The sequence below is a fragment of the Herpailurus yagouaroundi genome, unplaced genomic scaffold (assembly GCF_014898765.1).
Source record: "Herpailurus yagouaroundi ecotype Mexico unplaced genomic scaffold, PumYag 142, whole genome shotgun sequence".
Lineage (NCBI taxonomy): Eukaryota > Metazoa > Chordata > Mammalia > Carnivora > Felidae > Herpailurus > Herpailurus yagouaroundi.
In genome coordinates this window covers 22,254,396-22,272,111 of record NW_024412397.1, presented here as the reverse complement: position 1 = coordinate 22,272,111, position 17,716 = coordinate 22,254,396, and the positions used below count along the sequence as shown (strand labels likewise).

The 17,716-nt window shown below is 35.9% G+C and overlaps 1 protein-coding gene across 4 annotated transcripts in view; it reads left to right on the top strand.

Annotated features, from left to right (window-relative positions):
* DCC (DCC netrin 1 receptor) overlaps nucleotides 1-17,716 on the top strand; it is a 1,147,297-nt gene that overhangs the window by 837,345 nt on the left and 292,236 nt on the right. For all 4 annotated transcript variants that reach the window (XM_040478797.1, XM_040478799.1, XM_040478798.1 and 1 more), the window contains exons 10-11: nucleotides 15,299-15,447; nucleotides 17,139-17,277. In XM_040478797.1, coding sequence (XP_040334731.1) covers nucleotides 15,299-15,447; nucleotides 17,139-17,277 — 288 coding nt within the window. The remainder of the gene's footprint in view (nucleotides 1-15,298; nucleotides 15,448-17,138; nucleotides 17,278-17,716) is intronic.

Sequence of the window (17,716 nt, the reverse complement as noted above, 5' to 3'; positions counted from 1 at the left end):
CTACAAACTGCTCAGGTGGCCCTAAGGGGACTAACAAGTGAAAAGAATCATCTGGATAATGAAGTCTGCAGAAGCTGTCAGTGAGGACTGTTACTGACACCAACTACACACTCAGATTTCCACGGTTTGATCTTCAGTTGATAAAAATCCCATGAGCATTTCTTCCTGAATGTTGATGGGAGCAAGTTGACTCTGATTTTAACAGCTACAAGCTAAAGTAGTAATGGTGTGTCATCACCTTGAAACCTTATAAGTTCAGCCCATAGCAACCCCCTATACCTGTGAAATATCCTGTGAGCAAGAGTTCTGGCCCAACCCAACTCTCATGGTAGAAATTATAAAATTAAATGTGTCAAAATTAACATTGTCAGAGCCTGGATTTGAATCTAATATAACATTCCTGCCACAATGTGCGTACATGCGTGTGTGTGCGTGCGTGTGTGTGTGTGTGTGTGTGTGTGTGTGTACAAGCTAAGATTAGCCATAATAATTTTAAATAAATAGAAAAAATAGTTAATTGAAAGTTAACTGCATTTTAGCAGTTCTTTAATGAGTTAAGATTCTTTTTACTTCAGAAAACACAGCCATGACAGGATAATGTTTTAAAAACGTCCAACATTATTGTGCTTAAGCCAATCTGAATGAGCTATGCTAACTCTACTGCTGAGGAACATGCTAGACATATAATTTCTACTTTATGTTATAAATCACTTACTTGATCTTAACCCTTCATCTACGGTCTTTGTTCAAAGTCTTATCCTACAACTTCGCAATGAAATAAAAACTATTATTACTTCCATTTTTCAGGGGCGCTAATTGGCTTGTAGTTCATCCAAGCTCTTCACAAAAATTCTTAATATTCCTAGAAATAACTTGCTGCTACTTCTGGTGGTATGTTTCATCACTTAATATACTATTTAATCACAAATAACAATGTAATAATAGACTTAACATATTACTGACTTAGATTATACCAACAGCTTGATTAATTTTATCACTTTGAATGTGATTTGTTCTATATCCTCTCTGTTATTTAATGTTCTTATAGTAATTTTACCACTGTCTTTGGTAATATTGAATTTTCCCCAATTTCAATGCATGAGTTCTTGAATTAGACTGGTGGCATTGCCTATATCTGCAATGTTCAGTATGGTAGCTACTAGCCACAAGTGGCTTTTAACACTTGAACTATGGCTTGCCCAATTTAAGGTGTAAATGTAAAATAAACACACGATGTTAAAGAGTTAGTATGGAAAGAATGTAAAATGTCACAGTAACAAATCTTACATTGATTATATTTTGAAATGATAAAATTTAAGTTTATTGTGTTAAATATATATTACTAAAATTAATTTTACTTACTTGATTTTTACTTTTTTAATGTGGCTTTTTAAAATTACTATGAGCATTCATTGCTCACATTTATACTAAACAGTGATGATCTACATGTATACCCTTCTGTCTTACATTCAACCAGGAATAAGCCAAGAAGATTGCCAATCTGGTGTTAAATTGAGTTTGGGAGTTACAAATATAATAGGTAAACTTAACCCTTCTCAAAGAAATAGTAATTAAAGTCTTGCCTAAATAGCATTCATATTTAGTCATTATCTTCCTTATTTTACTCTGCATTTACTAGATATCATAATCAATAGCCTTTGAATGTTTGAGTTGAAGGTATTTTCTTCTTACTGGTCTGACACTTTGTGGCACCAATGCAAATAGAAGCAATGGACTTGGGCTTGGAGAAAGAAAGGAAACCTTGGATCCAGAGTTGCGCACCAGTGTCCCTGTGTAAAGTCGTCGTCCAACTTCTGTGAGATGATTTACTGCAGTAGTCTATTTGTCTTCCTGCTGCTATCTCTGAGCAAGCCTAAATCTTCCATGTGGTTAATAAACTTCTTATCTTTTGAATACTGAAAATAAAATAAACTTAATCCTCAGGGTGGTTCAGTCAGCAGACCGGGAGCCTTTTAGATGCTTCTTAGAGATAGAGGACAACTAGGTTTTCTGCCCTGTGCGATTATCAATCTTCCCCTTGCATGCATGTATGTGTAAGGGCGTTAAAGGTGCTTCTCAGTGATAAATGTCAGTGGAATCACAAAGTGAATATTAATTTCAGTATTGTCAAGGTCAGATGTGTACCCAAGTTCATTGTTAGTGGAATTTTTATTGTTGCTACTGTTAGGAAAGATATTTTATCTTGGGCTCTTTTTGCAAGAATCAGGGGAGAAGGGGAACAAAATTTCTTAACATGCGTATACATTACTCAGAAAAAAGTGCCTTAGCACAGCTTGATCCATTAACTGGGGTAATTATTTTGAGTGCTTTAAGAAAGATCAAAGTATGGATTTAGAGGATCTAAGTAAGGTGGGGACAAAACAAACAGATGATCACAAAATCTGGAGACTTGTTGATGTTCCTGAAACGTGGCTAACTATATATAGAAAAAGAAAGACAAAAATTCAGGAGAAATAAATAAAGAAGAAAATAAAAGTCTGTGATTTGAGGCCATTCATTGAAGTAGGGTATGAAATTAATGGCTAGAACCTCAAGAAATTAAAAGAGAAATAAAGATGAAGAAAAGTATTAGGTTATGACTGTCCCTCTGGGGATAAATAAGCCACTGCACATGTCTGTATGTAGTGAATTACCTCAGACCCAACAGTGGGTAGCAGTGCTGTGATATTCACCTGCTAATACACCCACACCCGCACACCTGCCAGGTCTAGTTTTAGTGGAGTATTGACTGTCTTAGTGAACAACACCAGAAACACTCAGCCGTGCAAGTCAGAAATACAGGAGTCATTCTTGGTGCTTCCATCCTCCTCACTGCCCTACCTCTGATACCTCAAATGCTGCTGATTTTATCTTCCACGTAGCTCTTGAATCCCTGCCCACTGCCATTGTTCTTATTCCAGCTATTAACAACTGTCTTAGCTACTATGGAATATTCTCCCAACTGGTCTCCCAATACCTACATTCACCGCCTTCAATTCACTCATTATGTAACTAACAAAATACAACGTGCTTAAACTCATCAATTCCTTATCAGGGACTCCTGGGTTGCTTAGTTGGTTGAGTGGCTGACTTCAGCTCCAGTCATGATCTCATGGTTCGTGAGTTTGAGCCCCGCATGGGGCTCTGTGCTGACAGCTCAGAGCCTGGAGCCTGCTTCGGATTCTGTGTCTCCCTCTCTCTCTGCACCCCCCCCCCCCACACACACACACATTCATGTTCTGTCTCTCTCTCTCTTAAAAATAAACAAACATTTAAAAAGAATAAAAGATCAAAATCATTCCAAGGCCTTTAAGACCCAGTATGGTCTTGCCCTGGCAACCTCTCCCACCTCATCTGAATCCCTCATCTCTTGGCTCCTTGTGTCCTGCCATCTTAGACTATGAGTTCTATGGAAGTTTTCATTGTTTGCCCCACCAATTCTCCCAAAGCCTGGTACACTGTAAAAACTTAATTAATATTTATTGAGCATTTCCTGTGTGTCAGATGCTGTTCATAAATTGTTTATTATGAATCTCCACAACAAACCCATGGGGTAGGTATTAGTATTAACCCCATTTTTAAGATAAGAAAAATTAAACTCAAAGGTACTAAGTAGCATGAGCTGGCCACATAGCCTGAGCAATGGTACTGGATTTGAACACAGAGTCTCTCATTCTGGAGCCCATATTCTTTACCATTAGTCTCTCTCAACAAAGCTTATTAGATGGGATCTGTTTTTTGGCATTTTCTGCCTCAAAGAGAAGCCCAGATCTCCCATTTCTGTGAAAACTATGTGTTAGGAGAATAAAGTTCGAAATTTCTTCTTTAACTTATGGTCCCTCCCAAAAGAACCAGTTTACCCAAGGCAGTTCCTTATCTTTTAAAGCCTGGAAATAGATAAACAATAAATTTCTTTCCCAAAGAGATAGTATCTTTTTAAGATAGGATCTTTTTGTCATAATGTGGAAAAACCTACTCACTTGAGGATCTGAAAAAGATTGCCACTTCCTTCTTCTCTAATAAATGGCAGCAGGGGTCTTTTATAAAAGCAATCTATACAAGTCATTTATTGCTCTATTAAAACTACAAACATCAAATATTGATTCTTCCCATACTGACCATAATACAAAGCAACTCTGAGAAAGGTTGCTGGGATTTAGTTACATTATCACCATGGGAAACACTCCGGGTTGCACATAAGCTGAAGACACCTGCTTCTCTGATGCATATCTATTTATAGAGAACTGACATTTTTGTGTGCAGAAATACAATCCTGAAGTATATGTGAGCCACAAATAAGTGTGAAACAAGCAAGAGGTCTGTGCATGCCCTTGCTGGGAATTTCTGCTTGCAGATCTTCCGTAAGAATTAAACATAAACGTATGATCTACATAAGAACAGTAAAAATAAGTCTATGTGGAGTATTTATAAGGAAGATGAAAGGCTTAACTTCTATGTGTTATTATGACAAAGCAGGCAAACCTCCACTCTTTTATCAGACACTCTTTTGGCCACATTTGGTTTGTAAATGTAATCCTAATTCAGGGCTCCTGCTGTATACATCTATGGAATGTTATGTTTCCTATTTCCCTTTCACATGTATCATCTCCTCATGTTCTTCCAACAATCCTGAGAATTCTTTTTTTTATTTTAGAGAGAAAGTTTGTGGGAGTGTGAGCAAGGGAGAGGGACAGAGGGAGAAAGGGAGAGAATCCCAAGCAGGCTCCATGCTCAGTGCAGAGCCCGATGCGGGGCTGGATCCCATGACCCTGGGATCCATGACCTGAGCAGAAATCAAGAGTTGGATGCCCAACTGACTGAGCCACCCGGTTGCCCCCAACAATCTTGAGAATTAAGAAGATCAAATACTCGTTCCTCCAACTGTCTGTTGAGGGAACCAAACTATGGAATAGTTTAGAGGACTTGAGTCCAGATAGCAATATCATCTACCATCTTATTTGGAACACTTGCTTCTCTATATAGCCTCATATAATCCTGGCAATAGCCCTGTTGTGTAGAAATGTTGTGTAGAAAATGATGTGCAGGGTGTTTAAATAATTTGGCCTAAGCATACAGTGTTATGGAATGGCGGGAGGGGAGGGGAGTTGTTGATCAAGGATTCAGAATTAAGGTGCTTTATTTCCATTTGTGGTATTTTCTTTTTCACTAGTTATCTCAGAGCTAGTTTTCACCTTTCCATTATTTCTGTCTAGAGTTTCTTAAAAGTTCCTGACAATTTCTTGGAATATTCACCTGTTTTGTTTTGTTTTTTTTCTTTTCTGAATACTTATTCCCACACTGAAGTTTTAGTGTGGGGATCTTCAAATAAAATGGATGAATTTTTTAACTTTCACCAAGTATCTTGAAACACACCATATTTTTAAAAAACTGGTAGAATATTATTTGATTTGTGGATAATGCTAGCAAAATAGAAAAACAAGTGAATAATTGAAAATTCTATGCTTCTGGTTGTTTCCTCAATATGAGATCATCAGTGGTGCCATCTTTAATTTAGTTTATTTTGGAATTCTTCTCATTATCTTTACTTAGAGGCCTCACTGTTGGAAGCCTTCCCCAAGCTATATGGTTCTTCTCTCTTTACCAGCTTGTAAATTCTATTCTGAAAAAGCTAATTTCAAGGCCATTACCCATCAAACTCATTTTTGCTGACTCATCAGATTCTTTCTTCACACCTGAACTTCCTTGTCCTTTTTCCATCAGTGCATCTCTTAATTGTTCTTCAAGAAATATTCTTGACCAAATTACCATAACCATTTCTGATTATAATTTCTAGAATTCTTATATAATTCATTGTCTGCCCAGAGAGGTTTTAATCTTGGTTATAGATGGTCTGTTGTTCACATCTAGGTGTTTCCTGTGTGTGTGTTTTCTCTGTCCTACTAAATTCCTTGAAAATTTCTATCATAATAAAATATTTCATAATACTAGAGGCAGCACTGTATCCTAAACACATAAAACCTATCAATAGACTTTAAAACCAGCTAGTACTTTTATCTAAAATGAAATGTAACATAATGGAAAGTAACCCAACCCAAGCTATTCTGAAAAAAATTATAAGGGAGGAGAAAAAATGTATGATTGAATTTATATTACATCTAGCCTTCAGTAACATGGAAACTTAAACACATTTGGCTAAAAACTTAGGTTTTTAGTGTCAATATTTGGTATCTTTCAGGCAACTTTTCTAGATCATAAAAACAATTGCTTTTGACATTACTTAGAAACCTCCAGTTTAAATGGTTTGAGAACTTAGGTTTGAGACCTCAGTTGTGCCATCAGGAATCTACATTTTCCACTACACTTTACATTTCTACGCATTGCCTGTTTTCTAAAGTGAAGTTCAAAATACTTGGCATACTTCACCAAGGCTATTACTACTTGACTATGTCAAGGAAAAGCCTGAGCTACCCCACTGGAAAGACCTTATCTTGAAGTCAATTTCTGAAATCACTTTTGTTATCAAACCGCTTCTAGTTCTAGGATGAATCACAAGATTACTTTCAGTACTATTTTTTTTTTTTCAGAGAGAACCATTAAAGTTTTTTCTACTACACTGTCAGAAACATCCATCATTTAATATGTTAGCATATATGTGTATACATGTGTGTATATATAAGGAATATGTAAATCATATATATCACATGTTCTATGTGTGCATAGATATCTACATATATTTCTCTATATACACACAATGACATAGTTGAGTATATTGTGACTTAGCAGATACCACCTATTAAAACCCTAAATAAAATGCTCAGGTAATAACCACTTCCTTTAACCAAGTCTAGTCAGACTTCAGTGGTTTTGTAATAGAAACCTACCCCATAGTTTGTGCTTCCTTCTTGCCAAATTACTGTCATATCTCCTAACTATGGATAGTTCAGTCAAGAAGGGGTTTCATTATGTTAATAATTACATTGCCTGCAGGCTTTTGATGTTGCATTCCCCATACAAAATAGAAACAGATTTCATAGAAATATCATTAAAGCTGTTAACTACAGGAGGAAAAAAAATCAAAGAGGCAATCAAAGCATGCACTTTATTATCAATAAATGCAAATTGTTTCAGAAATGACTTGCATTTGAAACAAGTTCAGTGAGATTGGCAATGGAAGCCGCTGCTTAAATAAGAGCATTGTGGTCTAAATCCATTTAGATCACTACAGACAATTACTTAGATCTTTTGCTGCCCATTTTAAACAATGAACTCAAGAATCATTTTTAAATTAGCAAATGAATAAGCAAATCAGGCTCAGAATTTTGGCCTGAATTGAGGACATGTGAATGATAGGTCATTATCTGAATGATAACATGTGATTTTTTTTTCAAATGCACTAGTACTTTAGTTCTTAAGAAAAAAAGAGGTTTGGTAGCTGTTAAATTGATGATTTAGGAAGAGTAGGACACATTGTACTATACAGTCATTTTGAAAAGACTTTAAATATTCAAATGTTCAACTACATGTTCTCTGACACTAACATTTGTCTTCATTTTGGACTTCCAGCTGAGAAACATCAGTATAATGGTGAAGAGACATCAGCCTCATTCAGTATTATGAAGACAGTGGCATGTCTTGATCCTTCTAAAGCTTTTTCTATGAAAATCTTATGTTTACATTCTTATTTAGAAGGGATTATTTAAACTCCCAAAATATTTTTAGAACCTTATAGTCGATAAATCATAATTTGGATTTTAGTCTGATTAATGCAAATATCAAATTACATATAGTAAAGAGAAATCAGAAAGGTAGACGGGTAGATAGATTTTGGAATATAAACAGCAAGAAAAAAAGAAGAAAAAGAAAACCAAAGTGTTAATTCATATATGCTATGTAACTTCTTGATCAGCAAAAGCTCTAACATCTTGTAAAACCTAAAATTTTGACAAATTAAACCAGATTGATTCAAATGCTTTTAAATTGCCCATGATTTGGAAAATGAGATGGAGAGTCTATTTCGTAAATATTTTTAGCTTTAGAATTTTATTAAAAGTGAAGATGTCTTTTTAAAGTAAAATTATTGCTATATTTCCCATCAGAAAGTAATTCATAATCATTACAAATGAGTTAATAATAAAGAATCATTGGTTTTCAAAGCCAAAAGAAACAAGAGATATCTGTTCCATTATCTGATCCATTGGGAGCTACTTCTTGGGGAATCATAGATCCTAATGATGGAAACTTATGGACCCTACACCTAAAAAATGTACATGGTACATTCCTGAAAGCGTACATACACTTTCAAGCACTCTATGGACTCTTTGATGCCAATGACTGATCTTTATCATAAGTAGAGTAGGGACAAGAAACTATACCCCCATCTTAACAAACTATAGCTCATTAAACTGATACTTTCTCCACTCTGCTCTCTCTCTCTCTCTCTCTCTCTCTCTCTCTCCCTCCCCTCCCTTCTCACTCACTTGCTTGTGTGCATGCACACACAGTCTCTCACATACAGTACAAACACACATCCTGTCTTCAATATGATTATATATGATAAATGATGCTGTATTAAGATTCAGCTAACTTTTATGTGCCATTTTGGGGGTTAATATCCAATAATGTCTCATGATAGAGTTCTCTGTTGTGCTATAAATCTATCTGTATAGTCAGAAATTACAGTCCCTGGTGCAAATAGTGACATGTAATATATATCATTTTACTCCAACATAAGTATTTAATTTGTTCTTAGGTACAGGTGTTATAATGAATTTCTACTGGAATGCAATATTGAAATTTAAAAAGGTGGTTGGTTAAGCTGACATTGATTGATGAGTTACTTGCATAGATTATGCATCTATTCTGAAATCTTGCCATTCTTTGAAGAAATAGGTAGCTCAAATAGAGATGAAGAGAAATTAGATGCATTTTGCCACAAAATTATTGTCCAACTGAGGGGATCAGTGAGGATTATTAAAGACATCTTGGAAATGATGAGCAGTTAAGGCCATTAAGTTTCTTGACTGACATGCTAAAACGTAATGAAATGGAAGGCTGAAGCTGTTAACAGTATTGATTTCTCATATAATTCCCATTGTTGAACATTTTTGTCTCTCTTTTTCTCTTTCTCTCCTTCTAATATGTATATAATAAATCACATATGTAAAACCAGGTAAGCTATGCTTAAATATATAGATACAGACTTGAATAAATGCACAAATTTGTGTGGATGTACAAAAATGTGTACATCCGCAATTAACATCAACACAGTATATTATCCACAGACCTATGTTTGGGCTGTAATTCAAAAGGAAAATATCAGGGAATTCACAAATTTGAATTTATAGCACTGTTGTGAAGAAAAGTAAGCATTTAATAGCTTATGTGAAACAGTCTTGACACTAGCCAGGAATGTTGTAAAGAAAAATATCCCATATGCAAGCAGTGTTTTGGTCTGATAATATGATTAATATATCATTTGCTAGTACTTTTTTTGATGTTTTGATGTTATATTTACTTGGAACAATAACAACATTATGGTATTTTAATTTTAATATATGATAATGTTAAACAACAATGCAATCAGATCATAAAATAAATTCTATTTTAAAACATAAAGTTAGGGGCACTTGGATGGCTCAGTCAGTTAAGCATCGGACCCTTGTTTTCTGCTTAGGTTATGATCCCAGGGTCATGGGATTGAGCCCTGCATTGGGCTCCATGCTGAGTATGAAGCCTGCTTAAGATTCTGTCTCTCTCCCTCTGCCCATTTCCCCTCCTCATGCTCTCTAAATAAATAAATAAGTAAAAAAAATTAAAAACACACAACAATAAAAATTCACAAGTTAAAGTAGCAAACAGTTTGGTACTAAGATGCAATCCTTGGAAGTAGAAAGTGGAAGTGGACAAGTGGAAACTTTATAAAAACAAAGAGAATGTTATCATTTGGCTGGAATTGGTGAAACATATACTCTTGTTTGTGCATGCTTACACTAAATGCTCTGAATGCTCTTTTTTCTTCCTATGTCTATTATCTCTGTTTAAAATTCTCCTGGAATCCCAAGTACATGTTTTTCCCTGATACTGTCTGATGACCAATAGGAAGGGAGAATAATTCAGTTGGTGAGCAGACAATCAGAGTAGGCACTACCAGTGAGAACTGACCAAATTATGGTACTTAACCACCTGATGGTGTCCTGTAAGTAACCAAATTATATATGCATATAAACAAATTACACAGTGGGCAAAGTGTACCTAGGTTCACATGCATACAACAAACATAAATATACCAACCTTAGTTCTTACCAAGTATGTTAGAAAAACACTGTTTTCTGATCACTTGTAGTAACAATCCTGAATTAACAAAATCAAATGAGTTAGACTGTTAAAGTAGCTGTTTTTATTTTAGGCTTGTTATTTAGGGTAACATTTGGTAATTGTATATAAAGTCATTCATTTGACACACACTTATTGAATATGTTGTATATACCTAACATTGTGCATATCCCCGTGAAAAAGACAACTGCTATTATTATTTGGAAACCCAAGGGGAGAGTTTTGACCATTCTCCTGACCAGGAACCTGGACGCTAAGCAGCCCTTGGTGGGCTCAGCAGGAGAGGAGTGTGGCCTATTGGTAGCTTTTGTGGGGATGCTGCCTGGAGCTGTGGACATCCATGTAGGCTGTCTATTCTCCTCACGATGCCTGATGAAAGTGGCTATGAGGTTGTCATATCTGATTGTGACATACTCAAAGAGTCTAGTCTGGCAGGCTGTTCACTCCCACCCCCATTATGCTAGGTGGCACCCTCAGCTTAGCCTTCTAGATTCACAGGTGTCTGGCTCTTCTTCCCATCACCCCTTTGTATTCCAGTGGAACAGAAGAGCGGAAACTTCCCAAACATTGCCTTCCCTTCCTTTCTCCAAGAAAGGGAAACCCACTCATCTCCTGAGCCTTTTGGAGATGGGAAACTTTCCTTGAAGGTAACATCTCACAGCAGGAGTAATAGCTCCCAACATTCCAATGGATGTTGGCCATTTTTAAATCTTAGTCTTGGATTCCATAATGAGCCATTTTTTTAAATAGGTAATGCCTTTTCAGTTTAGCCATAGGAGACCAAGAAGAGACACATTCAGTTAAAACTTTATACATCACTGGGCCACAGGGATATATGCTCTGTGAAAATTTCAAAATCCTGGTTATGTCACACTTAACATATAACTTAAGTAGATCACTCAGTCTCAATTCTTTCTTTTGCTCCTTTCTTTGTCTTTCTTCTTCAGAAAAATAATAGATTCCAAATCAGAAAACCTTTCTTCTAGAAATGTTTACATTGTCATTGTGAATATATCAGTAATCATAGAAGCATGCAAATTCTAGTGATTTTTGTTGTTGTTGTTGTTACTGTTCTTTAAAACATCCTATTTTGAAAATCCAGTTGAACAATGTCAGTGAGCAAGTTTTTATTTTTCTTTTTTCCCCCCATGAAACAAAATGTCTGGGTCAACATAATACAGTTCTAATTCTATCAATGTGAACTTTGTTCAGTATTATCTACTGAAGTCTTCTTTGTGTAATAAGGAATTTTTCATAGAAAAACTACCCCTTCCTGGAAGAGTACCAAGATGAAGGCACTCTCATAAAGTGTCTGTCAGAATACAACTCTTTGGAAGCCAGAATCTTCCCTATGGAAGAAAGGACATAAAAGAGGAATGGAGAAGACAAAAACAAACTCTGGAGAGATGGATTAGAATGGGAGGCATCTCTGTCAAGTCATGAAAAATGCACCTGTGTACCTATATATTTGAGTATATGTATATATATATATATATATATATATATATATGTGTGTGTGTGTGTGTGTGTGTGTGTGTGTGTGTGTGTGTATGTGTGTGTGTGTGTGAATGCATTTGTGTATGCATAAGTATATATACATTCTTGTTTCTCATTCACCAGAAGGATCTAGCAGCAAGACAACTAAGCAGCAGTGAACAGAGCTGACATCCAGATGTTTGTCTTGAATACCATTCCCCACTAAAAGGAATGAGAAATATTTAGAGACATGTTTGATTCCAGAACTGGGGCAGGACCAAGATGAGCCTGGAATATATTATGCCAGGAAGACAAAAAGTTCTTCAATAAATGATATGTCATATTACAAGGACAGAGGACCAACTTAAAGAGGACCCCACTGGCCAGATTTGAACTTGACAATTTGAACACCAAAATGTCTTTAAGACAATTATGAATTATAGACCATAAAAAAGTAGAAATCCATGTGCCCATACCAATAAGAGATAACATAAATAGACATATGGGTTCTTGCTTATAATAGAATGTAGTATGCCAAGTGGCTAATTTGGAGGAAGTGCTTGAATAGAAAAAAAACAAAACAAAACATTTTGTAACCACCATGCTAAAAATTGATATATCAAAACTATTAATAGATGCTAATTCTAAGAGAATTTGATAAATAGCATGATATTTATATGGCCCTGACATAGTATCTCCCCACAAATTGCTTATTGGCTATAAGCAATGGAGAGGGGCTTGGGGTGGGGGGATACAGAGGGACCAGTTAATGCTACAGTGGAGAAATCTGGCAGCACCTTGACCAAGTATTCAGAACTAACATAACCAGCCATGGAGGGAAAGAGGTCTTGTGCCTCTGGACATGACACCCTGAGGTATAGACATCACTCATGTCTCATTTGGGTCTAGAATGCATAACCTAAATCCAACATGAAGAAACAAAAACAAAACCCAAATAAAGAATATTCTATGAATTTAGAAAAAGGGCTAGGGGCACCGGGGTGGCTCAGTCAGTTAAGCCTCTGACTTCGGCTCAGGTCATGATCTCACAGTCTGTGAGTTCAAGCCCCAAGTCGGGATCTGCTGACAGCTCAGAGCCTAGAGCCTGCTTGGGATTCTGTGTGTGTGTCTCTCTCTCTGCCCCTCCACTGCTCATGCTCTGTGTTTCTCCCTGTCTCTCAAAAATGAATAAATGTTAAAAAATTGTTTTTAATAAAAAAATAATTAATTTAAAAAAGGGGTATAACCTTCAAAAGTATAAATGACCTAAAAGATAAAGGTGGATTTTGGAACTGTTCCAGCTTAAAGCCAGCTAAAGAGGTTATGGCACTGAAATGCAAACTTGACCCTAGACTGGATTGAACTGGAGAAGGAAATGCTATATAAGTTACATTATTGAGTCAGTTGACACAATTGGAATGCAGATGAAGATTAGATAAAAGTGTTGTACTAATATGAAATGTACTGAAGTTAATATTATTTATGTACAAATTAATGCTTAGGAAATATGCACTAAAATATTTGGGAGTAAAGAGCTATGGTGTGTGTAACAATGGATTCAGATTCTCTGTCTGCCTCTGTCTCTTTCTATATATATAATAAATATGTAATATATATGTATATAGGGAGAAAGAGTATATATACATATATGTGTATATATATACATAAGTGTACATGTATGTATGTGTATATGTACATACATATGTATATATGTGTATCTCTTTTGTATGTATGTATGTATGTATATACATACATACAATGTATATATGTGTATATGTATACACATATGTATATATGTGTATCTCTTTTGGTAAAGTTTATTTGAGACAGAGAGAGCATGCACACACAAGTGGGGGAGGGGCAGAAGTGAGTGAATCCTAAGTAGATTCCACAGTCAGGGCCAAGCCCAATGTGGGGCTCAAACTCAAGACCACAAGATCATGATCTGAGCCAAAATCAAGTGTCAGACACTTAACCAACTGAGCCACGCAGGTGCCCTGAGAATATATGTATATCTGGGTAAAGGGAATACAGGTGTTCAACATAATATTTGCATTCTTAAATTTTTCTGTAAGTTTAAAATGATTTTCAAGTAAGTTTGTGAGAAGTTGTCAGCAATCATTTGTTAAGATGAAAGAAGGCAAATGTCAATAACAAGGATGCTCAAGCTTTGGGGACTGGTGGGAAATATGTGAATGTGACATAAAACACATGTTTCTGATATATAAATATATACATATTTTTCCACGCATTTTTCTACAATGCATGAGCCATGATGCCTTAAGGAGCCTGGGCTCCATGGAATCAATTCTGAAAAATGACTGATCCAGGGACACAGGTGCAGCACTGATCTAAGGAGTTGTGTTATCAGATATCTGTCAGCCACAGTTTCAGACTTTTACTGTGGATGTTAAGCTCACAAAATTCTATTTAGAGGCCTACAAGGTGCATCTGTTCAAAGGTAGATGGGATCTAAGGCTGGGGAAAATATACAGCATGTTTGTTAAAATTGTCATCATATTTGTGATGATGAAACTATTTAATTTAGATTACGATGTATGGCATTTACAATTTACAAACCACATATTTATGTATTCAGGTCTATAAATATAAAAGTATGTACAAATTGAAAATTTGCAAATCTGGAATTTGAAGGAATTTCTTGACTCCTGACATACCCAAAACTGATTTGCCCTTATGCTACGCTAAGCATAGTCTTAATAATTTTGTCTGATGTGAATATCATATATTTTGCAGCAAATGTATGATTCGATAACAGGGTGCAAACAGAGACCCCACTTGGGATGTTAAATGTAACATTGTACATACATCATATTGTCTTTCTAAAATCTGAAAATTTCCAGATCTCAAAACAAATCTGGACGCAAGTGTTTTGGTTAAGCAATTGTGGACCTGTGCTGTATAATTTATTTAATGAACAAGCTACTTATTCTTGATTAAGTAAAGTAGCAGTTATGAGAGGAAATAGAATACTAGAAAGTAAAACTGAAAATTAAATCTCAATATTAATTTAAAGGACATAGAATTGGGCAAGATTTTAAAATGCTGACTTAAATACAGATGTGGCAAATTATCCATAGCTGTGCTGTTCATTTGAATTATAAGTAGAATCATGATATACAAGTATTCTAATTGTATTTTCTCTTTTCCTTCTGTAGTTATTATTCATACACAAGCAAAGCCATGCTGGCATAGTGGAAAATTTTCCATACTAAGAACTTAGATTAACAATCCCACTCCTTTTCCATCATTTTTCTAGTAATTTAGACTCCTTGACCAATTTCCTCAACTGTAAAATGAAATACGTAATTTAGATTAATATAAACCCTCTCCTGAATTTCAAAGTGAAATGATTCTAAAATTCATTACTTTATATTTTATTTTTTCATCGCTTTTGGTTCTTAAAGTAGTTCATAGGGCTATAATATCCCTAAACTGTAAAAGATGTAATTTTGTTTGTTTCGAGGAAGAGAACCCTCTCATACTAATCAATTTCTTTTGTACACAGTGCAAGTTCCAGGGCCAGTAGAAAACCTGCAAGCTGTATCTACCTCACCTACCTCAATTCTTATTACCTGGGAACCCCCTGCCTATGCAAATGGTCCAGTCCAAGGTTACAGATTGTTCTGCACTGAGGTGTCCACGGGAAAAGAACAGGTAGGCAAGGGAATGGGCCCAGTGCTGCCACCTATTGGATGGTCCTAGGACCAGAGGCATAGGAGGAGATCTGCAAACTCTTGGTCCAGTCCACCATGTTAATTGGACAGCTGATATTTTTTAAATACTGATTATTAGAAACGTTAAGCAATTTAATTGAAATTTAATTGAATTCTGGTTGTAAGAGAGGCAAATGGACAATGAAATGAAATCACTACAAAGAATGTTTTTTTTTTGTTTGTTTGTTTGTTTTTGTTTTTGTTTTTGTTTTTGTTTGTTTTTTAGTTGTAATAGCTAGTGGCCCGGGCCAGCATAGCCACATTTATGTGAACTTATCTGGTCCTAGAAACCATTTGCATTGTCAGTCCTTGTCTTAAGGATGACTGATCTCTTATTCAAAGGCCTCAGTCAGCTTGCTGCTTTCATTCTATATATTTGAGTTATTTCTGTCCTTTCCTCACCATTAGGTTGTAGTCACCTATCACTTTTCATTGTTTTCAATAAGCCTCACTCCAGAAGGCTACTTGCCTCCTTTCAAGTTGCTTGTAATCTATGGTTTGCGCAGATACTTGAAAACAGGCAAATTAGATTTAGGGGGAGACACATGAAAGTCAGCAATTCTATTTTGTGACATATATATGACTGTTGAGATGTTTACTTCCGGTTTCTCAACCTCATGTGGGAAAAGATATATAGACAAGTGCATAGGTAAATAAGAAAAATCAAGAGCCTATCTTGGGATACCAGAGTTCTCAGGATATGTTGTGAAGCTTGCCAAGCGTACTGTGGTCTTCCTGCTTGCACATAAACTGCATGATAGGGATTTTGCTTTTTAAAGACGTTTTGCAACAGCCCTATTCAGAAATAGTTCAAGTCCTAAGTTATATTGAGCAATAGGAATTACTAAGAGCTCCTTCTATACAATCATTCATCCTGGTTTTTTTGTTTGTTTGTTTTCTGTCCCCATGCTATTTAGCCCTTGTTTTCAGCTTTCCATTCTCTCCATTTTCTATACATTTTTGTCTTTCCCATGATGCATTTCACCAATCCACTTAAAAAAATTCAGAAGTGATGCTACCTGAGACAAATGTGAGTGTGAGCATCATTGTGGAGAGCTAATAATGGGTCTTCTATAGCAAACTGGCTCTGATTTCTCAATGACCTTCACCTCCAGTACCTCATTTCTGCTGCTGTGACGTACTGAACAGTTCCCACCCACCTCACAGCATTGTGAGAGATAAAGATTATGGCAAAGTATCTGTCAGTTTCAAGAGCCATGGGTATATTTCAGCAAGGGAAGGAAGAAATCCACTGTTTCTTAGTGAATTATTCCATTTAGGGGAGAGGAGTAACGATCTGTTCCCATGGATTCACAGGTTGCCTTCTGCCCGTCAGTATCAGTGTGGGTGGAATATTGCATACCATTCAATGTATTGGGTGGTGTTAAACACATTGGAACTTAATGACTGTAAAAATAGCATGGTGCTATTTTAACTAAGAGTCTACAGAGTGGTTTGGAATGTAGTGGGGGAGTGTGTGTCACAAGTTAGGTTTTACAACAACTCATTATAAGGCTAGAGCGTGGTTCTATGAGTAAGAGTCTAATATCCAATTCACTGATTGCGCAGAATGGATGCCATTTCTGCTTTAATGTGCCTCCTGAATAACAGTTTGACATTTTATGTCTCCAGAATATAGAGGTTGATGGACTATCTTATAAGCTGGAAGGCCTGAAAAAATTCACGGAATATACTCTTCGATTCCTAGCTTATAATCGCTACGGGCCAGGAGTATCTACTGATGACATAACAGTGGTTACACTTTCTGATGGTAAGTGTTAAATGGTGAAACTTGACTCACATATTTGATAGTAATGAAATAATACTGCGTGTATGCCATGGATTGCATGTTTAAGGCCTTTGAACTAAAATTTAATTTCATATATTAGCATTAATTAAAAATTTAGCTACTTCACTCAAACTATCTATTATAGTTAAATTTAAACTTTCTTTCAAAAGGTACATTATATGCTCTGTGTCAGGATGTCCTAGTGTTGCAGGATTCTTTACCACAATACCCAGGATTCGTTGTCTTGCTGCTTCGAAGAATGAAGAGGTGGACACAAAATGAGCAACAGGCAAAAGTTTATTAGAGTATAAGATTAGAAAGGAGGAATAGTATGAAAGCTCTCTTTTACAGAGAGGGGGCATTTGAAAGTGAATGCCCAAGAACTGTAGGCAAGGGTCCTGCTTTTATAAGGTTCTGGTCA